At 47.5% G+C, this 26,982-nt stretch overlaps 1 protein-coding gene across 5 annotated transcripts in view; it reads left to right on the top strand.

Annotated features, from left to right (window-relative positions):
- Positions 1–24,632, top strand: part of Zdhhc14 (zinc finger DHHC-type palmitoyltransferase 14) — a 250,803-nt gene extending 226,171 nt beyond the window's left edge. For 2 of the 5 annotated variants that reach the window (XM_038340370.1, XM_038340368.2), the window contains 4 exons: positions 633–735; positions 2,231–2,340; positions 10,379–10,481; positions 23,606–24,632. In XM_038340370.1, coding sequence (XP_038196298.1) covers positions 633–735; positions 2,231–2,340; positions 10,379–10,481; positions 23,606–24,007 — 718 coding nt within the window. In that variant the 3' untranslated portion in view covers positions 24,008–24,632. Of the gene's footprint in view, positions 1–632; positions 736–2,230; positions 2,341–10,378; positions 10,482–11,252; positions 11,524–18,215; positions 18,282–23,605 lie in introns of those variants that run through there. The other 3 variants (XM_038340369.2, XM_038340372.1, XM_038340371.1) reach the window with 3 other exon arrangements.
- The last annotated feature ends 2,350 nt before the right edge of the window (positions 24,633–26,982 follow it).

Below are 26,982 nucleotides of genomic sequence, written 5' to 3'. Positions count from 1 at the left end.
AGTATCCTGTGCCAGGGATTAGCTGTGGAGCTGGGCAGGGGTCTCTAAGGAGGGTGCCAGCCCAATTCCACAATTAAGACTCACCCTCCAGTTCATAGGCATTAGTGCTTCTTACCTGCTTCATAAGTGGCATGAGACCAGACAGCCCACAGAAGCAGGAGCTTCTAAATCTCAGAAGCCATCCTATGTGTTGGGGGGCAGGTGAGGTGCTTACTGGGGAGAAAGTCCTCAGCATTTGGAAGCTAAAAACAGAGGGACATTTAATATTTAGTCCTTTCATTGAAGGTCTGGTCCACTGTTAGCTTCCATCCATCCTAGGTTGCAAGTCAGAGATGGTGAAGGTCAAAGGGGAAACTGCCCACTCTGAAGAAGTGAGTGATGCCTAGAGAGTGCAGCAGCCATTCCAGAGCTGTGGCTGCCCCCCTGACTGGGGAGGAGGTGGCAGAAGGTCTGAGGTTGGCCACTGGCCTGAAGGAGGGAGGCTTCTGGCTAGAGACTGGGACAGGATAGGAGACCAGAACTGAGCCCAGAACCCACCTGTGGGGTTTCAGCCCCTCACATCCTTTCACCCCGCCTGTCTGGGAGCCACATGAATCCCGAACTCCTTCTGCTGGTGTCCTTGACTCACCCACTGTGCTGGAGGCCGTGGTGTGCTTCTTCTCCGTCTGGTCCATCGTTGGCCTCTCAGGCTTCCACACGTACTTGATCAGCTCCAACCAGACAACAAATGAAGACGTAAGTTCCCGACTGTAGCACGTGGGTGTCTGCATGGTATCTGCATGGTATCTGCATGGGTAGCCTTGGAGGAGGGAGGGGAAGGGAGAGATCAGGGTCACCTTTTTCCCTACGTCCCATCCAGCTGTGAGAACCTTGGGGACAGAGGAGGACGTGGAAGCCCTATCAGGGTCCTACATGAATGTGTGGGGCATCTCTGCATCCTCCTACATTTTACCATGATGTCAGTCCTGGCCTAAGGCAAGCCAAGTGACACCCAGTTCTGACCTGGAGAAGCCTCTTCAAATCCTCTTCAACCATTTTGGAGGCAGCTTGTCACGCTTCCCCAACCAAAGACAAACCATGGCAGGCTGGCATCTTGGGCTCCAATGGCTTCTGGAGGAAATTGTCCTGACCCAACATTGAAGTTTGAGTCCCAGAGCGTCTGCCTATGCATAATGCAGGGGGAGGAGCGGGGATGGGAAACATGTTGGAAACCACTCCCAGAAAGTATCATTCGCACCTGCTCTTCACCCTGAGATTTCGTCTGTCTATACATGTTAAATGTTTCCGAGCAGATCCAATTTCCTTAAACGAAAGCTGAGGAAAATAAATGATAAATAAATAAGATAAGGAACTGCTAAAACAGCGCATTCAACTTGGTAACTATGACTCCTGGAATCTGCAAGACAGACAGTTCTAACAAGAGGCTGCATTCTCAATCTCAAGTGGCAGTTAAGGAACCCAAGTTAATTTGTTTCAGTTAGCATTCACTTAATTACAACTTGGGGATAGGAAGGCCGGGCTCAATGGATAAGAGCCTTTGCTCTGCAATCATGGGTGCCTGAATCTGATACCCCAGTACTCACATGGCCACACACACCTGTAAACCCAGCACTGGGGCAGGGGTGGGGGGGAGACACAGAGACAAGCAGTACCTGTGAGTGCACAGGCCAGCCCGCCTAGCTGAAGCCACAGGCTTCGGGTTCAGTCAGAGCCTCTGTCGAAGGCAACAGCATCTCTGGAGAGCATCAGGGAAACACAGCAGGCATCTCATCCTGGCTTCTGTATGTACTAGCACATACATCGCACACCTATACCACACCACACGCAATAAACAAACAAACAAATAAACAAATAAATAAGATGGGGGCAAGATATGAATATGAAAGCCAGAGTCTCCACTGGTTTCTATTAGAACTTTCAGTAGCATAGTATAATCTTAAATGAACATTTTTTTGCCCCAGAGATTGTTGCTTTCTCCATAACCTAAGCTACTGTCTGAGGATGTTTCTAAGTTTTCTATAAATGCTTGTTTTCTGCAGAAAAAGAGTGCCTCAGTTTCTCCCAGTAAAGACTGTTTGCAGCTGGCGATGGCACCGGCATCCAGCATGTGCTGGGCAGATGTTCTCCACTGAGCTATAGCCCAGCCCTTATTTGCATCTTTCAAAGGCATCCCTGGGTCCTTGGCGTTGGCACTCTAGACACTGTGTTACTGATGCTCCTTCTCTTTCAGATCAAAGGCTCTTGGTCCAATAAAAGAGGTAAAGAAAACTACAACCCCTACAGCTATGGGAACATCTTCACAAACTGCTGTGTCGCCCTGTGCGGGCCCATCTCCCCCAGGTAAGAGTCGGAGAGCAGTGCACTAGGTACAGGTCTCGGGAAAGCTGCCTGGCCCCACCTGCCACAGCTGGCCACACCCACAGATGACCCCCAGTTCCACTGTCTTCTTAGATGCACCCAGTGACACAGAAGCCTGGCTTCCTTTGGTCATACTTCACTTCTTTTTGGTCGTAAACTGATTTGTGTCCGATTGGGAAGAAATTTCCTATATTTCAGACTAGGAAACCAGAAGCATGTGACCTTGCTCATTACTGACTGTCACTGAGCTTCTGGGATGACCTGGGATCTGTGATTAGCATAATTAGGGAGCCAGAGCTGCATGTAGGAAGCAACTATAAACCCTATAGGGATAAATGCTAGAAACCATATAGGGATATGTGCTAAAACTGAGGGGCAGGCATGGTGCTCACCTAGTCCCAAGGGAGAGCTTGAGAGAAAAGAGTAGATGGTGTTGTCAGGGTGACTGTGTGTGTGTGCGTGTGTGTGTGTGTGTGTGTGTGTGTGTGTGTGTGTGCTTGTGTACACATCTGCCTCCTACGTGCTTGTTTGTATCAGTTTTTGAAACGTGCATTCCATGCGTATGATGTGGATACCATTGTCTTCTGTTTTATCATAAGTAAACTGAGACACAGAATCTAAACAACATTGCCCAAGTCTGCACAACCAGCAAATGCTGGCTAATCAGGCCCTCTGACCTTTGAACCAGTGTGTGCGTTCGCGGGTCAGAATTGTACAAGTTCAAAATACAGACAGCATTTGATTGTTTGTGAGTGACACAAGAGTAGAATACTTCTTAAGAAGCCAAACTTTCATCTACTGAAGCACGATTAATAAAAACTCAGAGAGAGAAAGTGGGGTTCAGCCTGCAGGTCAGAAAAGAAAAACAGCCAGCCGCTGGTTCTTACCTCTACCTCAGTCCGAAATGGCGATCCTGCTTCCAGGAATCTCACAATGAGACTGTGTGAGAGCTGTCTCCTCCCGTTTTATATTCCTCTCTAGGGCTGGGATTAAAGGCATGCACCACCCGGTTTCTATGATAAGCCAGTGTGGCTGCTGGGATGAAAGATGCGTGTTAGCACTGCCTGGTCTATACGGCTGACCAGTGGGGCTGTTTTACGCTCTGATCTTCAGGCAGGTTTTATGTATTAAAACAAATGAAATGTCACTACAGTCTACAAATATCCATGGCAAGTGTCTGACTGAGCTTCTGATTGATTCGTGCTTCCTCCATCTGGTTTCAAAAAGTGTAAACAAAGAACCACCAAGGTGGCTGGATAGCCTCCAAGGCATGTCCGCTTGTACGTGTAGAGCTAACAGTCTTGAGCTTGTGACATGCACTCTCCTTGCCACTGCCAGTCTCACAAACCCTCACTAGAGACTGAGAGTAACTGGGGGGAGGGGCGGACAGCCCTGATGTGTGACCAAGGCCATTCAACCAACCGTAGAGTCAGACTATGTTCACAGCACGGTGGGACCACTGGATGACTAGAAACAGGTCCTCTCCCAGCTTTGGCCCAGAACATTAGGAGGGCAGTAAGTCTCTCTCCTCCTGAATTAGGGGACACTAGGGAACCCTATCTACTCTTTTTTGTTTTATTTTGTTTTGTTTTTCTTTGTGTAACAGGCCTGGCTGTCCTGGAACTTGCTTTGTAGACCAGGCTGGCCTCAAACTCAGATATCCATGTGTCTCTGACTCCCCAGTGCTAGGATTAAAGATATGCACCACCGCCACCCAGTCCCCCATTTACTCTTTGGAGACTTCTCTTAGGGAGCAAACAGACAAAGCAGGAAAAGCCCAGGATTACCTGGAGATGAGGGTCAGGCCTTTCTCGTAGGCACCAGACCCTCAGGAAGAGCTCCAGATTCCCCTGGACTGCCTTCTCAGGATCCTTTGGTCAGGAAATACCTTGACGAGCCATGAGTCACTAACCATCTTAGATTGTCTTTCTGTGAGCGTGGTGTTGAGTCCTAGGGTAGGCCATTAAGAGGACTTGGGGGAGTTTAAGAACAAAGACCCAAACTGTGGTTCCCTTAGCCAGAATCCATGCTGGAGTCCAGAAAAGGCACCAAAACTCCCTGCACCCCATCCACATCTCGTCCTAATCCTGGTCCTGGATTTGCACATTGCTCTGTGCATGTGCATATATTCATAGATCAAAACTTGTCATGACCAAAATGACCTCCCTGACAACTGGATTGACTTGGTGTTTGTACTGGCTGGTTTTATGTCAGCTTGACACAAGCTAGAGTCATTACAGAGGAAGGGACCTCAGATTCCTCCATGAGGTCTGGCTGTAGGCAAACCTGCAGAACATTGTCTTAATTAGTGATTGATGCAGGAGGGTCCAGACCATTGTGGGTGGTGTCAGCCCTAGCCAAATGGTCCTGAGTTCTCTAAGAAAGCAGACTGAGCAAGCCATGGGGAGCAAGACAGTAAGCAGCACCCCTCCATGGTCTCTGCAGCAGCTCCTGCCTCCGGGTTCCTGCCCTGCTTGAGTTCCTGACCTGTCTTCTTTTGATGCTGAGTAGTGATATGGAAGTGTGAAGCAAACCCTTCCCTCTACAAGCTGCTTTGGTCATGGTGTTGATTACAGCAATAGCAGCCCTAAGACAACTGGGTACTGGGGGTCTATTGCTGTGGTCTAACCTGGCCGTGTTGTTTGGGAGAAGACTGTGAAAGGGCTTTGGAATTTTATGCATGAGAAGCCATTGAGTTCAATGCTTGATGTGTTCTTCTGTAGGAGCCTGGAAGATAAGAATGTTGAGGGTAATGCAGACAATAGAGGCCTGGATTCTAAAGTTTCAGAAGGAAGTTAAAGACTTTTTCAGGGCCGTGTGTTATTTTGAATTAAGGTCCTGTGGTTCTGGGTAGCTGGGGCTGAGGAGTCAGCTGTGATGAGCAAGATCCCAGAACTGCTGAGGCGAGCCCTTTGCTTTGCTGGGACACTTGATGCCGGTCAGTGGGAGAGGAGAAATTAGTAGTGATTAAGAAGAGAACAGCATCACTGAGGTGAAATCTTCTTGGAAGAGTTTCAACACTCAAAAGCTGTGCTCCAGAGATGGCCAAGGTTGTACCTTGCATCTTAGTATCTCAGAGTCACCCAGGCCGTACTGATTTTGAAGGCACAAAAGGGGTCATGGAGAGCAGCTGGGGCTTGGCACTGTGAGAGGCAAGGAGAGACCACTGGTAAAGGTGCAACCTCAGGAGCAGTAGAAGGCCCAGGATTAAAAAGGTCTTGCAGAGAAGTTGAAGCTTGGCACCATGAGGAGAGCCTATGGTAGGCTGTTGGTGAACGTGCAGCCCAGTTGCAGCAGAGAACCCAGCATTTTGAAGATGCCGGTACCACGAGAGGACCAAGAACAGCAGCAGTGGTGGAGTGGAGCCAGCTGGAGCCTAGAAGACAAGCTGTGTGTGCTGCAAATGACAGAGCTGAGAAGTGGCCCAAGCCCCTTGGAGGAACCCAGAAGATCATGAGTGAATCCCAGACACTGGACATTGAGTTATTTATACTGTTGGAGTTTGGTTTTGCTCTGTTCAGATTGTGACTTGCCCTGGGTCTTCCCTCTTGAAGTGAGAAGGTATTTAATTTTGATTCTTACAGGAACCCACAGCTGAATGACTTTGAACTTTCAAAAGAGATTTTAAATTTTTAAGGAGATTAGATATTTTAGAGACTGAAAGTTTAATGTGTTTGAATTTGTAAGGAATGTGGAATGTTTTAAAGTTATATCTTATATCATGATATTAATATTAATGTGCCATCTTGGGGAGTTTGTGTAGGATGAGTATGTAGGCCTGGTCAGCCTTACAGACCAGGCAGTGGTAACACACACCTTTAATCCCAGTAGCCACACTAGTTGCCATAGAAACTGGGCGGTACATGCCTTTAATCCCAGTGGTGCACGCCTTTAATCCCACCCCTAAAGAGGATTATAAAATATGAGGAGACAGCTCTCAGACACAGTCTCATTCTGAGATTCCTGGAGACAGAATTGCCATTTAGGACTGAGGTACAATTAAGAGCCAGTGGCTGGCTGTTTTGCTTTTCTGACCTTCAGGTTGTACTCCAATTTCTCTTTCTGGGTTTTCACTAATGGTGCTCCACCTGGTTAGAGGTTAGCTTCAATTTCTAAGGTTGGCATACTGAGCTGTGTTTCATTTTACTTGTGGCGACCAAGGATGCTAGGCTGGAGTGACCTCTAACCTTTTACACCCCACTCCATTGAATCAACTTGACAGAGTCTGAGGAGTCCATAGGGAAAGGCTGGGTGTTAATGGGCACCCCAAGGTTGGCCCCAGGCCAGTGAAGGTGATAATGTTCATCTCTGCTCTTCCCTCCTGACCTTTCTTTCCTTTCCTTCCCTCAGCTCTGTGCCATCATATGTCAGAACCTTTCCTGTCAGGCCAGCCTGGTCAGCAGTGCCATCCACCTCAGATGTAGCTTGAGTTACCTTTCTCAAGAAGTGGGGTAGTCTGTGATGAAGGGGTAGTTAGTCTATGATGAAGGGGTAGTCTGTGATGAAGGGGTAGTCTGTGTTGAAGGGGTAGTTAGTCTGTGAAGAAGGGGTAGTCTGTGATGAAGGGGTAGTCTGTGATGAAGGGGTAGTTAGTCTGTGATGAAGGGGTAGTTAGTCTGTGATGAAGGGGTAGTCTGTGATAAAGGGGTAGTCTGTGATGAAGGGGTAGTTAGTCTGTGATGAAGGGGTAGTCTGTGTTGAAGGAGTAGTTAGTCTGTGGTGAAAGGGTAGTTAGTCTGTGGTGAAGGGGTAGTTAGTCTGTAATGAAGGGGTAGTTAGTCTGTGGTGAAGGGGTAGTCTGTGATGAAGGGGTAGTTAGTCTGTGATGAAGGGGTAGTCTGTGATGAAGGGGTAGTTAGTCTGTGATGAAGGGGTAGTCTAGTTAGTCAAGAGAAACCAAAACTAATCATGTGCAGGAGGGGGCTAGGGAAAAGTACAAGACAGAGAAAATGGGTAGGGTGTGTTAGAGTTTCTGTTGCTGTGAAGAGATGCCATGACCATGGCAACTCTTATAAAGGAAAACATTAATAGAGTGGCTTAGAGTCTCATTAGTCCATTATCGTCATGGTGTGACATAGCAGTGTGCAGGCACACATGGTGCTGGAGATGAGAGTCCTACATCTTGATTGGCTGGCAACAGTACGCAAACTAAGATACTAGGCATAGCTTAAGCATATATGAGGCCTCAAAGCCACCTCCACAGTGACACAAGCCATACCTACTCCAACAAAGCCATACCTCCTATTAGTGCCACTCCCTATGAGCTTAAGGATGCAATTACATTCAAGCTACCACATAGGATGTGAGGGGCTTGTCTTAATGGGTTTCTATTGCTGTGACACCATAGCTAAAAATAACTCAAAGAGGAAAGGGTCTATTTCATCTTACAGCTTATACTCATCCAGGGTTCATCTAACAACCTCCCATTGCAACTTCCCTGATACAGGCAGAGCTATTCTCCAAGTGGTCAGGTATACCTATTACTACAGACCTAAGCTATTGTCATGAACCCTGTTCAGACTTGGGGCTCCCTTCAGGAATTCTCTGAAGCTAAGTTGTCTGGCACTGCCTGTATAGTACTTCCTGGGGTGCTGTAACTAAGTGTCATGAGAGGAGGGGCTGGAAATAACATGTTGTTGTCAGAGGTTTCTGTCCTACAGTTGTTAAGTCCTAAAGAAATCACACAGAGGTCTACATTAGTTATAAAACTGATTGGCCCATTAGCTCAGGCTTCTTATTAACTCATATAACTTACATTAGCCCATTATTCTTGTCTGTGCTAGCCACATGGCTTGGTACCTTATTCAGTGAGGCAGACACATCTTGCTTCTTCTGTGGCAGGGTCAGGACTGAAGAGGAATGGGCTTCCTCTTTCCCAGAATTCTCATGTTCTCATTGACCTGCCTCTACTTCCTGTCTGGTTGTCCCACCTATACTTCCTGCCTGGCTGCTGGTCAATCATTATTTATTTAAAATAAAATTGACTGAATATAGACAATTGTCCCACACCGACATGTAGTTCTCACAATATGAGATCAGAAGTCTGAAATAAAGGCATCAGCAGTCGAGCTGTTTGCCTTCTAAGTAGGAAGTGTTTATCCTTGTTCCACCCAGCCTCTGGTGGTGACCAGCCATCCTTGGTCTTAGTTTCTACATTCTAGTCTGTGTGTCCATGTTTTGTGGCCAATTTCCTGTGTCTGTTTCTCCACATGGCACTGCCATCTGTCTTCTCATCTTAAGGACACTAGTCACAGTGGGCTGAGACCCTCCTTAGTTATGAATTCATTTCTCATGGTTACCTTTGCAAGGTAACCATAGGTTACAAATAGGGTCACATTCACAGGTGTGGGGATTGGCACAATTCATTCCCCAGTGTTCCTCTTAAAGCCAATGTCAGTGGACAGAGGAGTGGGAGAGAATGTGGCTTTGGTGGGGATGGTTTGAAAATAAATACAGAGAGAGCAAATCAGAGTGCATGCAGGTGTGGTCCGCTCTGGTCTCCCACAATGCACCAGTATGGTGTAGGCTCTCAGAAGATATTTCTGAATTGGTGTGATAAAATGATGTGGCCTTGAAACTAGAGAAGAAAGTTGAGAGCAATGGGGCAATGGGAGGTAACTAAGAGGAAGCTGTTGGAGCCTATAGCAGGTGACAAATATTTAGAGTGACAAGGGGAGCAACCAATGCCACAGGCCTCTTTAAAAGTAGAAATGACAGGGAAGGATATAATTCAGTATTAGAACATGTGTCTAACAAACACAGGTTCAAATCTCAGTACCCTAAAGGAAAAAGTGACAGAATTTGGTAACTGATTTCATGTGGAAGATGCATATGAAAAATCCCAAGATGCCTAGGTGGGTCCATCACAGAGCCTGTTTGAATCTCTTTTCCTGTTTCAGGAATAACATACCCTGATAAAGAACAATTTAATGGAGGAAGGGCTTATTTTGGCTCACGGGTCAAGGGTACTTCAGGATAGGGAAGTCAAGACCAGAGGGGCTTAATACAGCTCGTCACATTGTATCCACAGGAAACAGAACAACAATGTTTATGCATAGCTCACTTTCTCCTTTGTAGCTCTAGCTGAATATTTTTCTCTGTCAGCTGGTCCCCCTGGACTGGGTTCTTTCCTATTCATGGATCCCTGCAGCTGCTTATGAAATAACACTCTAAGGTTTAATATCAATTACAATTGTTTGGCCAATGGCTCAGGCATATTACTGACTAGCTCTCACAACTAAATTAACCCATTTCTATTAGTCTGCATATGTCACTAGACCACGGCTTACCAGTGATGCTCTGGCATGTTACTCCTTCAGCAACTACATGGCATCTTCCTGACTCCACCTTTCCTTTCTCTGAATCTTTGTTTGGATTTCCTGCCTAGCTATACTTTTCCTGGGCATTGGCTGAAGCAGCTTCATTCATCAATCAATAAAAGCAATGCATATTCGCAGCATCCAGAGGGACATCCCACATCAGTGTACAGTCCAGGACCCTAGGCTAGGAAATGGTACCTCCCACAGTGTGAGGATTGTCCACAATCAAGATAATCTCCCACAGACATACCCATATATAGTGGTATATTATTTGTGATTTAATAAATAAAAGTTGCCTGAAGATAAGAGGGCAAAGCAGTCACACTAGTCAACCATACAGGCTAGGCAGTGGTGGTGCACGCCTTTAATCCCAGCTCTAGAGAAGCATTTAAGATGGGAGGAAACGAGTCTTAGGCTTAGTTTGAGGATTCATGGAGACAGGATCTCACCCTTTTGGTCTGATTACTCTGGTGGTTGGCTGCTTTGCTTTTCTGATCTTCAGCTTTAACCCCTATATCTGTCACTGGGTTTTTATTATTTGTGCTATACCCATGGGCTCATCTCCCAGGCGATTCTAGAACCCATCAAATTGACACTTGAAAATATCCATTGTAGAGGGACCCCAGGCCTAGACATTTAAATATTACTGCTATCATCGTTGAGCTTTTCCTCAGCCTCTCCTTCCTGTGCTTGTTCTGCAGCCTCATCGACAGAAGAGGATACATCCAGCCCGACACGCCACAGCCAGCAGCACCATCCAATGGGATCACCATGTATGGGGCCACGCAATCTCAGAGTGACATGGTAGGAACTGACTGCATCAGGGCCACTGTCCCCTGCGAAGCCCTCTCTTCTGCTGGCATGCCCTCTAACCTCATAACACATGCCTGAAAACCAAATGTTAGTAGGAGGGGCATCCGGAACGTCCATATGACTGGCATGCTAGCATGGGAGAAGTAAATGACCAAGTTGGACAGTATTCAGGGAGGGACTGTGCTATCCAGTCTGGCTAGCTTGTTTCTTAAGACACACACAGTGTCTATGCTCCAGTAGTATACGGCACATTGAAGGAAGCCCCTGCCACACAATCAGAGAGTAGTTAAAGGACAGCATCTGCCTTCCCCCCAGGGCTGGACCTGCTTTGTAGTCTTCATCTCCTGTGCTGTCCATTCCCAGTGTGTGATGTTACTATACTAATGTACCCTGCTTCTCTAAGTAGGCAGACCAATGCATCTCCATACTTCCACCCTGAATCTTAGTCCTGCCTGCAGCCACTCTGTAAAATCCTCAGGCCCAGGGCTCCATTATTTGCAGTGTAAACCAAACTCCCTGCACACCTCTCCCGAGCACGCATGCACCATGCACAGACCACTGTAAGGCAGGAGGTAGAGAGACGGCAGGAAATGCCTTGCTGTGGATATCTGCAGCCACTGCACATTGATCGTGACCTTCGGAGCCTGAGTTTCCTGAGGTATTTGGAAGCCAGTGGCATCTCCATTTGCCTAAAGAAGCTTCCAGCTTCCACAGAACTGAAGTTTAAGCCCCCACCCACCCTGCTGCTTGTCATTTGTACAGCTGAGTCTCCTACATGGAGTTTCCGTGTTACACAGAGGAGCTGGCTGGGGGTAGACTTGGGGAACCCTCGCTGCTGAGCAGAGAGAGCTGCAAGGTGAAGGTTGATGGCAGGCTGTCTCCAAGCCCTGGAGCTAGGAAATCATCTCATTCCCTGGTCACCCAGGGCTCAAGCCCCCTGCAGGAGGATTGCGCAAGTTCATTGTTTGCTACCAGTGGCCTCTTGGTTGAGTTGTGTTGCTTCACCATCTAATAAAGTCTCCTTTAAAAGCGATGTGGACACAACGCAGTCTCTGCCAGTCTCCTCCACGAACACCCACACATGCCCACACAAGGAACCCTGCAGGCCTCTTACCATATTTCTCAGGGAATTAAGAACGGAGAGAGTAGGATATGTACTCACAAAAGGGAGGATATTGAATTTATTAGGCAGCAGATGTCCAAGATATTTAATGACCTCATTTAATCCTAAACCAACAGTGGAAAATTATCACTCAATTTTTTTGGCTGTAATAGGAGTATAGCAGAATTTCCACCAGTGACTAGTGATTGCTTCTCTGACTGGCACACATACTGATATGCATGCAAACTCCCACCTATTCATCCAGCACCTTCCCAAGGTTCTTGCCGTGTGCTGAGTGCTAGACTCCTGGGATAGAAGGCTTATAGTGCTTAGTCCCCCATATTCAAGGTCCTGGGAGTCAGCACAATATGGAAACAAGTCCATGATGGCAGCGTTAGCAACCTTCATCAGATGGCAGTATTCTTATGGAGACCAGTGGCCTTGCTTTAGTCTAGCAAGATCCCCTAGCAATGACCTCAGATTGCTCTGCACAGCCCTTAGAGTCAGAAGCTAAACAAGGGCATCTTGAAGGTGCTGTCAGCCACTCTGGACGCTGTAATAGGACATGGATTGGTTGCTTTTACATTGTGTTGATCAAAATACCTTCGAGAACGACGTAAGGGAAGAAATACTTCTTTGGGCTCATTATGCAGCTGATGGTTCATCTGACAGCTGCTTCGCCACTTGGGCTTGGGCAAGACATGATGGTGGCAGGAGCATGCGCAAAGTGTGATCTTCACTTCTGGGAGAACAGAAATCAGCATGGGGGAGGGGAGAGAACGAGAACAGATAGGAAGAGGATGCCCTCTTTGGACAAACAGCCAAGTGGCCTACTTTCTCCTAAAGGATCCAGTACCCCCCACCACTGGCCATGCCTCATGAGCCTGTGAGAGACATTTCATAATCAACCCGTAATAACACAAGAACTGTGTGGTCAATCTGTGGTCCTGGACACTTGGGTCTGCCACAGGAGCGGTGCAGAGGCTTCTCTTCCACATGGGGGTACTGTAGAGTCAGCAAGCTCCAGAAGTCCAGGATGCTAACGGTTACACGGTGGAACTGCAGCCAGCCTGTAGATACTTTGAAGAGGGACAGAGAGGTGGAAGGAGGGAGAACTGACCGCAGAGACCAAATAGCCACCACTTACCCTTAAGTGAGTTTGACAAGTTCCGTAGCCTTTCCCCGGCTCCATATTTTCATCCTTAAAGTGAAGGACATTGATGCTGCCATCTGGTGGGGCTTCTGTGAAGATAAAGTAGGTTAATGGATAGCATTTAAATCTTGCCTGACACTGGGCAAGTATAATGTAAGCCTTTGCTCTTATTATTCCCTCTCTGGGGTTCATAGGTAGCAAGATCTGGAGCAATTGTAGTCTTGAGAGTACGTGGCTGACAAGTGTATGCACTACCCGTTATCCGGAGCTCATGCTGCCTCTCTGGTCCTCAGCGTTCCTCTTTTGCAAGATAGGAGCCAGGACTTCCTGTGTCTAAAGTCCCTTCCGGCTCTGACCAGTTGAGGGTCCAATCTTTGAGCATCACAGTCCCAACACATAGGTTAGCCCCACCTAGAAGAGGGTGGGCCATGGCTCTCAGTTCTTCCTCCTCCAACCCATCACGCCCCACAATTCCAAAACTGAGTGCGTCCATTCTTTTTGGAGGAGGGGGCTTGTTGAAGTCCAGTCTACCTGCCATGCTCCCCCAAGATTAGCACTGTGCATTCCTCTTCTCATTTGTCTTGTGTTTCTTATGTATTTCCGGGGTAAATCCCACTCAGTCGGGATACACAATTACCTTTTTAGGCTGCTTGATTCACTGTGCTGGTATTCGGCTGAGGCGTGAGAGACGTGGTCTGTGGAGTTCTTCTCCTGTAAAACTCTCTCAGTGTTGGTGTCAGAGTGCTAAGTGGCCTTCTAGAATGACTTCAGAATTGTGTCCTCTAGTCTTTCACTGAATAAGCTGTGAAAATGGATGTTGTCTTTTCTTTTCCGATGCTGGAGAAGTCCCCAGCGAGGCCTCTAGCTTTGAGTTTTCCTTCCTCGTGCTTAGGAGTCTGTTCTGAGTTTCTGTTTCTTGGCCGGTGTCAACTGTGGGTGTCCCTGTGGAGATGTGTGCATCTCAGCCATTGCTGTCAATCCCTACCTGTCTTACATCAGTACTACTCTATTCTGAAAACAGACGGCTGAAATGTTAAATAGAAAGTTCCAGTAACTGGTCAGTGTGGGAGGAAAGAGACATAGATGGAGACTTCGGTGCAATTATAAAAGCACACGGTGGAGACCCGGCCAGATGGCTCACTGGGTAAAATCGCTTTCCATCCAAGGATACAAGCCTGATGACCCATGTTGGGCCCCCAGAACACACATAAAGCTACAAGGAGAAAACCACATCTGCCAAGTTTTCCTCTGACCTCCACACGTATGCTGTGTTCTGTACACACATACCCACACACAATAATAAAATAATAACCTTGAAATCATTTTAAAAGCTCTGAGGGGAAAGTTGGGATATTTTTTGGAGGACAGTCTTTGCTTTAATCTCCGTGTGTATGTGAGGACGTGTGTTCATGTGTGTTCACACGTGTGAATACAGGTACACGCATGCCACGGCACGCATATAGAAGTCAGAAGACAGGTCAGTTCTTGGTCCCTGACTTCTGCCTTGCTTGAGGCAGTGTCTCTTATTGTTCACCGCTGTGTATGCCAGGCCAGCTGGCCCGTGATCTCCTGGTGACTCTCCTGCCTCTGACTTCCATCTTGCTCCTGCGTGTGGATACACACCACCATGCCCAGCTTTATGTGGTCCTGAGGGTCCAAACTTAGGTCCTTGCACTTGGGTGGGAAGTGCTTTACCCATGGAGCTATTTTTCCAGCCCTAATTTTGGTGTTTATTTTATTTAAAAGATACATGTAATTCTCCCAGCTAAGAGAGTGGCATCTCCAGCCAAAGGACTCAACCAGGGGTCGCGGATCTTTTGATGTTTGCTTTGCTCTTTTTCCCTTTGAGTAGCATCAGGGCCAAATATACACACCCAGCCGTTCCCTGGAGGTGACACGTGTGGTAAAATTAGTGATGGTATTTAAGAGTGGTAGCACAATTACTTCTTTGGGGCCATTAGAACATTCCTCTCGTGACTTCTAGACTGCCTATAACAGACATCCCAACTACACACCATCACACACACACACACACACACACACACAAAGCCAGCCCAACATGACCAGCAGGGTCTGACCAGCATTTCCCAACAGCTCCCAAGCTGTCTGGTGTCTAATGCAGCCGGAGATAGCAGGCATCTCTCCTCTGTTCCTTGGAAACAGAAGCAGCTGGCCCAGCTGTTTGCCAAGAAATCCATCACTTTCCTCTTTATGGATTTATTTTACAGAGTTAGCACTCCCAATCAATTTGAAAAATCTTGTATCCTAATCCTCAATGTGAAACAAACATGCAAATCCATTAATAGTCAGAGTCATAAAGTGAACTTCAAGCCAGTTTGAAGCAAAGCCAAGTTGATTCGGTACAGACCCACACTGCATCAAGTGATGCTCGTCTGAGGATTTGCTCTCCTAATAACTTTTTAAGTGTTGTTATTTGCGAGGGCTGTCTCATTCCGTTCTCATTACAGCTTAGAAGACATCCCCAGTGGTTGTGGTTTGGATGAGAGCAGTCTTCATGGGAGCATTCATCTGAACACTTGGTCCCCAGTTAATGGAACTGTTTGGAGAGGACTAGGAGGTGTGGCCTTGCTGGACTGGCTTAGAGGTTTCAAAGAGCTTCCACCATTCCCAGCAGTACCCTTTCCCCTCTCTTGCTCCAGCCACTATGCCCACCTGCTGCCTCTGTCCTACTTGGGACAGTCCTCTTTAATACAAGAGAAAACACCCAGCGTCCAGATAGGACATTATGGCAGATAGGAGTCCTCAGCTCTCCCCACTCCGATATCTGTAGGATGATAACTGTTTGGAGAGGACTAGGAGGTGTGGCCTTGCTGGACTGGCTTAGAGGTTTCAAAGAGCTTCCACCATTCCTTCATTTTTTTTATTGAGGTGGTAAAAACCATAATCAAAAGCATCTTAAGGAGAAAGGGTTTATTTGGCTTACGTATCCTGAGTCACCGACCATCAAGGGAAACCCAAGAAGGAACTTTAGGCTGGAACTGAAGCAGAAGCCATGGAGGAATGCCGCTGCCTGGCTTGCTAGGCCTGCTTTCCTAGACAACTCAGGACCACCTGCCCACAGGTGGCCCCACCCACAGTAGGCTGGGCCCTCCCACATCCATCACTAATCAAGAAAATGCCCTGCAGACTTGCCTACAGACCAACCTGGGGAAGGCACTTTCTCAATTGAAGTTCCCTCTTCCCAAACGACCCTGGCTATGCCAAGTTGACAGAAGACTAACCCAGCATACCCTCCCAGTGCCCAGAACACACCTTCGTGGCTTCCAGGGTCCTGTGCCATAAGTTCTAGGCCAATCAGACTGAGGCCAGAGGACACAGCTGTGTGACAAGACCAGCACTGAGCTCAGCTGTCACCCGCTCACCTCATTCCATCCATGCCCACTTACACGTGTGTCAGCCATTTCCATGACATAGCAGCTGTGACTTGCCGTGGGCTGCGCCAAGCCTGTTGCATGCATCACTCCTATGACCTCCACGATGACCCCAGGAGATTGGCACTAGCATTGGCTCCATTTTACAGATTAAGAAATCTGGGGTGTACAGAGTTTAGGAAAGTCTGCCTAAAGAAAACACAGTTTGACCCGAGTCCCTACTCCGAACTCCATGCTATGTTGCGCGCTGGTGAAGAAACGTGGAAGGTCGAAGTGTGTATGAGTTTCTCCCAGAGTCTTTCAGTCCCCACAGTCTGTCATCCTCATGCTCCCTCCCCCGTGGAAGCCTACTATGGGGGGAGATTTATCATCATCATTCATATTCTAAGGAGAATAAAGTCAGATTGCAGGGATCTATGAATTTCAAAGAGTTGATATTTGACTTAGATTTAAAAAGCATTTCAGACTAGGTATGGTGGCTCAGGCCTCTAATCTCATCACTTGATGGATGGAGGCAGGAGGATTAGAAGTTCAAGGTCATCCTCAGCTACCTAGCAAGATAGCTAGCTTGGGCTACGTGAGATGGTGTCTCACCTGGAAGGACCAGAAGGACGGCTCCATGAGGACCTGAGTTCGGATCCCAGCACCTATGTTAAGAGTCAGGCATGATGTGCACACACGCCTGTCACCATGGCACTGTGTGATGGAAGCAGGAAGACTGCCAAGGCTTACTGGCTGCCAGCCTACTTCCGGTTTCAGTGGCAGACCCTGTCTCAAACAAACGAGACAAGGTGTGACAGAGCAGGACACCCAACATCCTCCTCTGGCTTCAGCACTGGCACGTATGCCCACGCCCCAACACAAGCACTTACACACACACATGTGAACCTACACACCTACACCTACACAAAATTTCCCATTTTGATAATAGTAATAGAACAAACAGTAATAGTGAGTGTGTGTTTTAATGCCATTGGTTCAATACTTCAACCCCGGTGTCTACAAGAGTCTCTAATAATTGTTATCAGTAGTGGCGGCTAAGAGAGAGAGAAGGAACGAGGTTGAGACTAATTACTGTGTGTCAATAATTACTGTGTGCCACTTGACTCAATCCTTTGCATTTATTTACATCTCATTTAATCTTCTCAAAGGTGAGGTGTTAATGAGACCGAGTGAGAGCATGCTAATTGTCCCATTGAGGAGACAAATCCCTCAATATTAAGTGTGTGGCACAGCTAACAGGGGACTGCACTGAGGTTTCATCCTTGGCAATCTGACCGCATAAAAAGCGCTCTTCTTAACCCTCTACCCAGGGCTTCTACACGGAGGTGTTTTTATGATGTTGAGGTAGTCACACCCCACAAGTTTACCCTGCGGAACACGATTCATTTGTCACAGTCACAAAGCCAGGCTGTGCCTGTGTGTGATCCATCTACAGCCTCCTCTGATGTGATCAATATGCCCGTCTGTGAGGGTTAACGGACATCACCTGACTGCATCTGGCGTTTCCTAGGGAACAAGCTTCTATGTGTGTGGTTCTGTAGGGATTGCTTAGCCTCTGGGCACACCTCTGAGGGTTGTGTTGGTTAAGTTCATTGAAGAAGACCCATGCTAAAGGAGAGCAACACCATTCTCCGGGCTTGGTCCTGGACTGCATGGGAAGGCAGTGTGCGCTCTCTCTCTCTCTCTTTCTCTCTCTCTCTCTCTCTCTTTCTCTGTCTCTCTCTCTGTCTGTCTCTGTCTGTCTCTGTCTCTGTCTCTCTCTGTCTCTCTGTCTCTCTGTCTCTCTCTCTCTCTCTCTCTTTCTCTCTCTCTGTCTCTCTCCTTCCTGATGGTGGGCACCTTGTGTGACCGTGACCATACTGCCTACCCTGGCATCAAGGTCCATCCTTTCCAACTGTAAGACCTAATAAAATTTTCCTTCAGTTGCCTTTATCAGGTAATTTGTCTTAACAACCAAAAAATAATAAACTCTCACATGCTGGCAGTTTCTACTCTGGCAAGTGGCAGTATTAGTAAATGCAATTAGCCACCCCTCTCTGCATGCCTCCCAACCCAAACTATTTGCAACTCTTCAGGCTGGTGTAATGGAGCTTCCTATATGGACTCAAACCAGGTGAACCACCAGGCTGGTCCAAAGTGCCCACTAGGATGCTGCTTGAGGTATGTCTTTAATAACTTTTTCTGCATTGGTCGTCTTCTTTTTCTTCTAGGGCTCTGATTATATACGTTAGAGCATTCAGAATCAGGCCAGAGGATAGGTCCCCATGGCCCTGAGTGTGGTTCTGCAAATCCTCTCAGTTCCTTTGCCTGGGTCACTTCTGATCTTTCTTGATGTTCAGAATCCTTTCTTCTAGCATCTCCAGTCCACTGCTAAGCTCCTCCGGGGAATTCAGTTATTATGATTTTATTTCCATAATTTCCCTTTGGTCCTGTCACACTTTCCCATTTATTCGTGTGTTTGTTGATACTTTATTGAACAATGGACATTCTGGATGGCCTAGTGTCTACTTCAGACTTTATGAACTTCTTTTGAAGAATGACCATTCCCATTTTAGCCCGTCGTTGAATTGCTGGTTAACCACCTTGAATTTTGTGGGCTTGTGTCATGTTTGGCTAGTGCAGGGCTGTGAAAATCCATGGGGCTTCTCAGGCCCCTCACACTGCTGTCTGCTGTAAAGAACTGGTCAGAGCTCACTTTTCAGCTTTGCTACCATGCTATTGTCTTACCTTAGAACACAGCTCTTTCGGTCGTTGTCGTTGCTGTTGCTGTTTTGAGACAGGGTTTTTCTATGTAACAGCGCTGACCATCTGGAACTCGCTCTGTAGACCAGACTGGCCTCAAGCTCACAGAGATCCGCCTGCCTCTGCCTCCCGAGTGCTGGGATTAAAGGCGTACGCCACCATGCCTGGATAGGACACAGTTCTTGTTCTTATCGAGGCTGCACCTTGTTGGTCTCTTATCTGAATGCCAGATACAGTGATGGAGGGTGTTGACGAGTCAGCTCACTCCTTCTATCATGTGGGTTCTGAGCGGGAGCTCAGGTCTTCAGGCTTGGCAGCAAACACCTCTACCCACTGAGCCAGCTCGCGGGCCCTCTGTGGTGTCTTCATATTGAAGCACTAAATGCTCATCTAATGTGATTGGCATTATATCACATCTAACGTAATCTAATGGCATCAGAACACCTGAAACCATAAATAATTCTTCACCATGTGAACATGGACACTGCCTTTGGACTGTGACTCAGAGCAGAAGTCCCAGCACTCCAGACACAGAGATCTGCCAGAAGACACTCACACAAGTCAACTTCAACTCTGTCCCCCTTCAGTATCTGACCAATTTTTAATATAAAAACTCCAGTATTTTCATATGCTATAACCAGTATTTGATTAAGGTAGCCCCTTTTAAAGGATTATTCTGAAAATGGACATATTAGTTTCTTTCCATGTGCTCTTCATGTAGATGAACTGTCAGCATTATAAATCGGAGCACTTTTTCCTCTTAAAATTACATAACCTGTTAGATAAATTCAAATATACTTAGATGCAGAGCCACCTAACTCAGAGGGAAACACACAAGCAGTCATAGCGCCCTCTACTGCTGGAAGGTCAAAAGACTTCAAATGAAAAGCTAGAAATGCAGAGAGACCGGAAAAGGCTCAAGAAGAGCAAGGAGAGCGAGCGTGCATTTGGTGCGAGGGGGGGGGGGGGGAAGAGAGAGAAAAGGAAAGAAGAGGGGAGAAAGGAAAGAGGGGGAGAATAGATGAGAAGAAAAAAGAAAACAAGAAGAAATGCAAGGGAAGAATCTATCAGAGAAAAACATGGAGGGACAGAGAGTAAGAAAATTAAATATAAATATCAACAAAGGTGGGGGTTGCAGGATGACTTAACCACTAAAGCCACCTGCAACCAAGCCTAAGGACTTGAGTTTGAGCCCCAGTGCCCACAGGGTGGGAGGAGAGCATCGGCTCCTCAACGTTATCCTCTGTCCTCCCTCCCTTCCTTCTTCCTCCCCCCCCCCACACACATACAAAAACACACACACTACAAAAGAATAAATAGATAAATGAAACTTTAAAGAAACTTTTTTAATCAACAAGAGGAAATAGAAATTAGAAGCAAAAGTTTTTAAAAAAGGAAGTGAGGATATTTTTTATTGGGCGTTTCCATAGAAACCCTGGCTGCTTTTCAAACCTATAATATTCTCAAATTCATTCACAACCATGACAGTTCATCCAACCATCAGCCTTAGAATTTGGACAGTATAATAAATAGAGAAAAATTCTGACCTGAAAAAAATGTAGTGTGTGTGTCTGTGTGTGTGTGTGTGTGTGTGTGTGTGTGCGCGCACACACACACACACAGTACAATTACAGTCCCGCATAGTCCTAGTTCATTTTATTCAAGTTCCCGAAGGAGATGTTCACAGCAGACACTATTTACAGTATGGAAATTACAAACTGCAGTGTGCAGAGCCTTCCTGTGATCACTGGTTAGAATCTGAAGAGGCCCCACCCTATCCCTTGTTCTAGTCAGTAAAACAGGGATATTGGCTGTACTCTGCTGTCAGGGTTGAGTCCTGTGTGCCCCCTGAAGGAGGAGTCAAATGGTTTTCAGAGACACAGGGCAGCAGGATTTCAGCCCCGAGGCTCATCACCCCAAGCTATGCTTACTGGAACCATACAAAACAGGGAGGGGCTACACAGGCTAAGGATGTCTGTGAACACAAACTGCAATCGGGGAGTACTCACAACTATGCCTACCCATCCTCCTAGATGCTTAAACAGTGTGTGGGCACTGGAGAGATGGCTCAGTGGTTAAGAGCACTGACTGCTCTTCCAGAGGACCCGGGTTCAAGTCCCAGCACTCACATGGTAGCTCACAACTGTCTGTGACTTCAAGACCTGACATCCTCACACAAATACACATGCAGACAAAACTCCAATGCACATAAAGGTGTTTGTTTTTTTTTAATGTGTGTAGGAGTCAGGGTTAAAGTAGACACTTGGAGAGATCTCTGAGTGAGTTTCTGCAGATGTGCGCATTTGTCCATGCCCATGTGTGTGCAGATGTGTGTAGGGTACGGCGGGAGCGGGGTGGGGTGGATGTGGACAGCAGAGGTCAGCCTCTGGTGGTTCTGCCAACGCTGCCACCTTGTTTCTGGAAGTCCTTCACTGGCCTGGAACTCAAGTAGTCTGGGCTGCAGTCAGTCCTGAGAGTCCCCCGTCTGTCTTCCCAGCATTGGGGTTGCAGGTGTATGCTACCACGCCTGGCTCCTTCCTCCCTCTCTTTCGTCCTTTCTTTTTTTTATTTTTTATGGTTTATTTAACTTTTATTTTATGTGCATTGGTGTGAAGGTGTCAGATCCCCTGCAAATGGATCTTCAGACAGTTGTTAGCTGCCATGTGTGTGCTGGGAACTGAACTCAGGTCCTCTGGAAGAGCAGTCAGTGCTCTTAACCACTGAACTATCTCTCCAGCCCTCGTCCTTTCTTTTAACATGGGTTTTGGAAACCATGCTCAGGTCCTACTTACTGTTCACACAGCAAACATGTTACCAGCTGAGGCTCTCCACAGGCCAGATGCCACCAAGTGTCACCATTAAGCATTTCAACATTGTTCCAGGCCCTTTTCTTTTCTTTTGGCAAGCCGAGTCTACCTGGTTAAAAAAAAAAAAAAAGTGAATCATAGGAGAGGTCACAATGTGGGGCTGCACTGCTCCAGAGAGCTTCAGTGACAAAAAGAAAACATATATGCAGAGAATGTGACCTCAGAAGGAGGCAATGCCAGCAAGGGGCCCTAGCCTCAGCCTTCTTGGCTTCATGATGCCCCACCTCCAGGCCACAGCTGTTGTTTAAGCCAGTAAAGTGATGTTTGTATCTTCACTTTTTCTTTGAGATCCCATTGGCTGGGATGAAACAAGAATCCTAACCCCCAATGCTATATCATCCCCCAGAGCCCCCCTTGAATTTGGCTCCAGCCCTGAAGCCAGGGGGCTTTCAACTTCTGCAGCCCTCAGCCTTCTCATCTAAGCTTAGACAGAGGGAACTTGAAAAGGGTGTGCTCCAGGAAGGGTGCGCGCACAACAGGGGATGAAATAGACATTTGCAGGGGCTGGAGAGATGGCTCAGCGGTTAAGAGCATTACCTGCTCTTCCAAAGGTCCTGAGTTCAATTCCCAGCAACCACATGGTGGCTCACAACCATCTGAACTGAGATCTGATGCCCTCTTCTGGCCTGCAGGCAGACACACAGAATATTGTATACATAATAAATAAGTAAATAAATAAATAAATAATTTTAAAAAGAAAAGAAATAGACATTTGCGATCTCAAGCAGTTGCTCTCACTGCCCCCATTAAGGTTGCTTTGTACGCGTTCTCTTGGTTGCTTCTGGGTTGCCGGTTATGAATGGCACATCTGGCTGTGCCGATTGGTAGTAACAGGGTGTGGTTCTAATCAGGGAATACTGAGCCAGGTAAAGCCAATATTTATTTACCAAGCACCATATGTAGTTGTTGGTTTGCAGTCAAAGAACCCAGCCTCAACACTGGATCCATCTAGTTGTGAGGTCTTGAAAAAGCCCCACAGCCCCTGCGTGCCCTAGTCCTATTTAAACAGAGGAAGTACGCTTGTTCCCCAGCTAGTAGTTTGATATGAGATCCACACTCATTTCTTCTCCTTGCTGTTGGGAAGCTGCCTCTGACTCTACTATGAGGAGCTGGGCAGGATGGAGTTTAGGGTTCCCACATTCTGTGCAGTGGCTTCTGGCTTCTCAAGCATCTACACACTTCAAAGCCAAGGTGGGCAGAGCAACTGGGATCCCCATCTCACAAACCAGAAGTGTGTCTCACTGCTCTGTGACATCAGCCACCTGTAATCCCAGCACACAGGGCAGAAATGGGTTGCTGGAATAAGCCTGCCAGCTAGACTAATCAAATTGGTACATCCCGGGTTCAAGAGAGAAACTCTACCTCAGTATATACGCTATGGGGGAAGGTACCTGATTTCAACTCCCCTCCCACACACACAGGTGCACATACAAACACATGCACATATATGTATACACACTTGCATGCACACCACATACCAATACATACACAAAAACAAAAGTTCTCAACCTACAAGAAGCAGTGGTCTCTACTGCTGAGGGTGGGAAAATCCTGTGACTCTTTTCCGGTATTATTTTTAAATGGCATCCTTTAAGTTTGGAGTGAAGGCCATGGGTATCATAGCTGATAGCTGACATTGCACCCTGGAGGCCCACCAGTGAGTGCCCGCTCATCAGCGCACTATGTTCGGCCCCTCAGATTTGTATGTGTCATTTCTCCGGATGCCTGCTCCTTGCCTCTGCCTTACTGACCAGTCACTAACGGTTTCTCTTCTCCCTCACCCTCCCATCCCTGTCTCACCCTCTCCCTTCCTGCCTCTCTCTACCTTCTCTTTGCTGGCTCCCGCTGCTCTCCAGTGCGACCAAGACCAGTGCATTCAGAGCACCAAATTCGTTTTGCAGGCCGCAGCCACTCCTCTGCTTCAGAGCGAGCCGAGCCTCACCAGCGAAGAGCTGCACATGCCTGGGAAGCCAGGCTTGGGCACCCCGTGTGCTAGCCTGACACTGGGTCAGCCTACGCCACCCTCCTCCATGCCCAACCTTGCCACCGAGGCCACGCTCTCAGACATTATGCCCCTGAAGGACGAGCACGGGGGCCACCAGTTTCTGACCCCGGATGAGGCACCCTCGCCGCCAAGGATGCTGGGGGCAGGCAGCCCCCTGACACATAGCCGCACCATGCATATGCTGGGCCTGGCCAGCCAGGACTCTCTCCACGAAGACTCCGTGAGGGGCTTAGTAAAACTCAGCTCCGTGTGACCTGCATGGCCAGCCGTGGGACCACAGGTGACAACAAACGGAAAGAAAACAATGGACCTAGCCAAGTGGACATTTTGCTTGGAATCTGCCAGGTTGGCCAGGGAAGGGAGGCGCCTCTGGAGGAGCCTGGAATGAAAGAGGCTGCGTGAATGCAGAGCCCTCTGTCGGCTGCTCTTGGGACAGACACGAGGAAGGTTTCGACACTGGCAGCCAGACTGAAATTGCACTTAATGTAACGCTACTAATTGAAATTGACAGGCCGTTCCATTTGTTCGTTAAAACAAAACAAAACTCCTAGCGGGAAAGGGCGACCAGACCTGGGTTTGCATGCCACACTTGTGCTACAGTGGTGGTATTCCAGAAGACACGCTGCTTTCTCTATTTTCCTTCCTTTCCTTTTTTTTAATCTTGTGAAACTTTCCAGAGCGACAGACTGAGCACAAAGGACGATGCCATCCTGCATGGACTTAGCTGCAGAGGGTTACCGGGGCCCATCCTGCCAGGGACAGACATTTAACCTTCTGCCAGCTCTTAGATGGGGTGTTGTATTGTGCCACCGTTTGGCAGTCCTCGCCTCCTGTGTGATGAACATCCTGTGGACAGCCAATAAAATGACTCCTCTGCTTTTTTTTTTTTTTGATCTGCATACAATTGTCCTTAACAGCTTATATACAAATAGTCATGTATTTGTTTGTTTACATTATCTTTGGTAAGGAATAATTCAGCACAGCCAAAATTCAGATTTTAGGATTGTGGGATTACCGGGCAGCTTCCTGGGTGGGAGCTGAGCTTGCCAATAGTCCCCAACCCTTGACACCCTCCCCTTCAGGGTCTGCTTATAAAACAGGCTTATCAGGGTCTGCTCTACACTTAAAGCCACCTACATAGTTATTATGTGTAGTAGGTGAAGGGAAGGGTACCCAGGAGAAGGGATGTTGTCTGGCTGTCTTCTCCGTTCTGTGTGATGCTGGGGTGTTGCAGAACCTCATAGACACTTCACAGCCCTTGTGAAGCAATGCTGGCGCCATGCTGGACCTGAGGTTACGTAGCTCATGCTCTAAGCTGAACACACAGGAGGGTGACTCTAAGATGGCTGCTTTGCTCCACCTGTCCTCCGGAAGGGAGCAGCGTCCTAGGGAGCCAGACTGATCTGAAAGCGGCTAGAAGGAGCTCACCACCACTCGCTCCAGCCTTCTTTTCCAGAGCCACATCCCATGCCCAATTCACAGAGCCTTGCGGCCATCTCAGAGCAAGGTACATTTCTCACTAAGGCAACAAAGGAGAGTTTTACTCAGGATTAAAAACCAGTTCTATCCAGGTCTCGTGGTCACAGCTGAAAATGGCTGCCGATGACTTCTTGGGACATCTTTGAGTGGCCTTTACTATTACACCCCATGGCGGTAGAGAAATTGGAGGTGAATTATATGTAGCCAGTTTTTGTTGTATAGTTTTCCAGAGCCCCTAATCGTCTGTAATTTAGACAGAGCTTTTCTGTGACAACCCCGCACACAGTCAAAGGCTCCGCCTGCAAACAAAGAGACTCCCCACAAGAGCCCCCCTACACCTTCTCAACCATCACTGCCTCCCCCTGCCCCCAGAGACGGCTAGGGTGATGAGAAAGGAAATTCTGGGTCAGACTCATCCTGACCCTGGGATCAAATGTGGCCTGGTCTTTTCCTAGATTCTAGGGGTGGGGAGAGGCTTGTCTGTGGAGCCCAGCCATTCCTGGCACCCCTAATATAGTTGTTGCCAATTTCCTGTAACCAACCCCTCTTCCAACAGCTCCACTTAAAAAATTCCAACAAGCAATGATAGCGTGGCAGATAAGTCACTTAATACAGTTGGTTCACTGTCTCCTCTTCTTCATCTATGGATTCAATCAACCACGAATTAAAAATACTTGGGGGTGAGGTATCTACCCTGACTTGTGTAGATGTTTCTCCTTGTCATAGCCCCTAAATATGATTCCATAGCACCACACTGTGAGATTCTCAATTCAACTGCACCAGAGATGATTCAGTATCTGCAGAAAGGTGTGTGCATGCTCTATATGCAAACACTGTGCAATTTTACATAAGAGACCTGAGCATCCATAGACTGGGGGTTGCCATGGAACCCAATCCCATAAGGAAACTGAAAAATGAATATACTTATCAGTTACCATGTTTTAACCCCATCCTCTATACATGTGTGGCATCTTTTATCAAATAGGGGTTTGGGGGACTTGGAGAAGATGAATCAAGTCTATTCAGGCTCAAAGGGGAGGTTAGCAGGAATGAGACAGCGTGCTAACACAAATGAGACTGTAAAACCGGCAAAACATCCACAGCCGTTTTCTCTACGGAAATACGTGACTCTGGCTCTGGGGGCCCCACTTCAGTAACGGGGGGAGTGGTCTGCATTTCCCATTAACTGGTCCATCTAGTGTGTCTGAGTAGACCTTGGCATTTCTAAATGCTTCTAGAGAGGGAGCAATTGATTGAATGCTAGCTAGAAAAAAAATAAGATGAATATTTCACTATGCTATCAGGCTTGGGCCATTAACACCAATGGGGGGTGAGGGTGGGGGTAAAATTGTGTCTGTTTTCCATTCTCCCAGGAATGCTCCAGAGACAATGGGCCTCTCAAGCACTTGAAGTTGGATTTAGCCAGACCACCCTGGTCTAGACCTGCTTCTGAGTGGACAGGATGACAGGCCACTCTGTGCCAGGAGCAATCAGCACAGTGTTATGCTGTGCCCACGTGAAAAGTGTTTGTTGCGGCTTTGGTTATGATTCTTCAGCTATATGCTACATCCTACCCCACACCAGCCAAGTGCCAGGTACCTGTTCCCACCCAGCAAGTCTCTCGGGACGACCCTCACCTCCAAGTCTGTTAAGTCTTTGCCTGTGTCACCCAGGGTCTTTGATGGGTTTGGACAAGGTCTAAGGACATTCAGGGGTGCAGCATGCAACTGCAAAAGAAGATGCAAACCT

This window comes from Arvicola amphibius, chromosome 8 (genome assembly GCF_903992535.2).
Source record: "Arvicola amphibius chromosome 8, mArvAmp1.2, whole genome shotgun sequence".
NCBI classification, from domain to species: domain Eukaryota; kingdom Metazoa; phylum Chordata; class Mammalia; order Rodentia; family Cricetidae; genus Arvicola; species Arvicola amphibius.
This window is presented reverse-complemented; position numbering and strand designations above follow the sequence as displayed.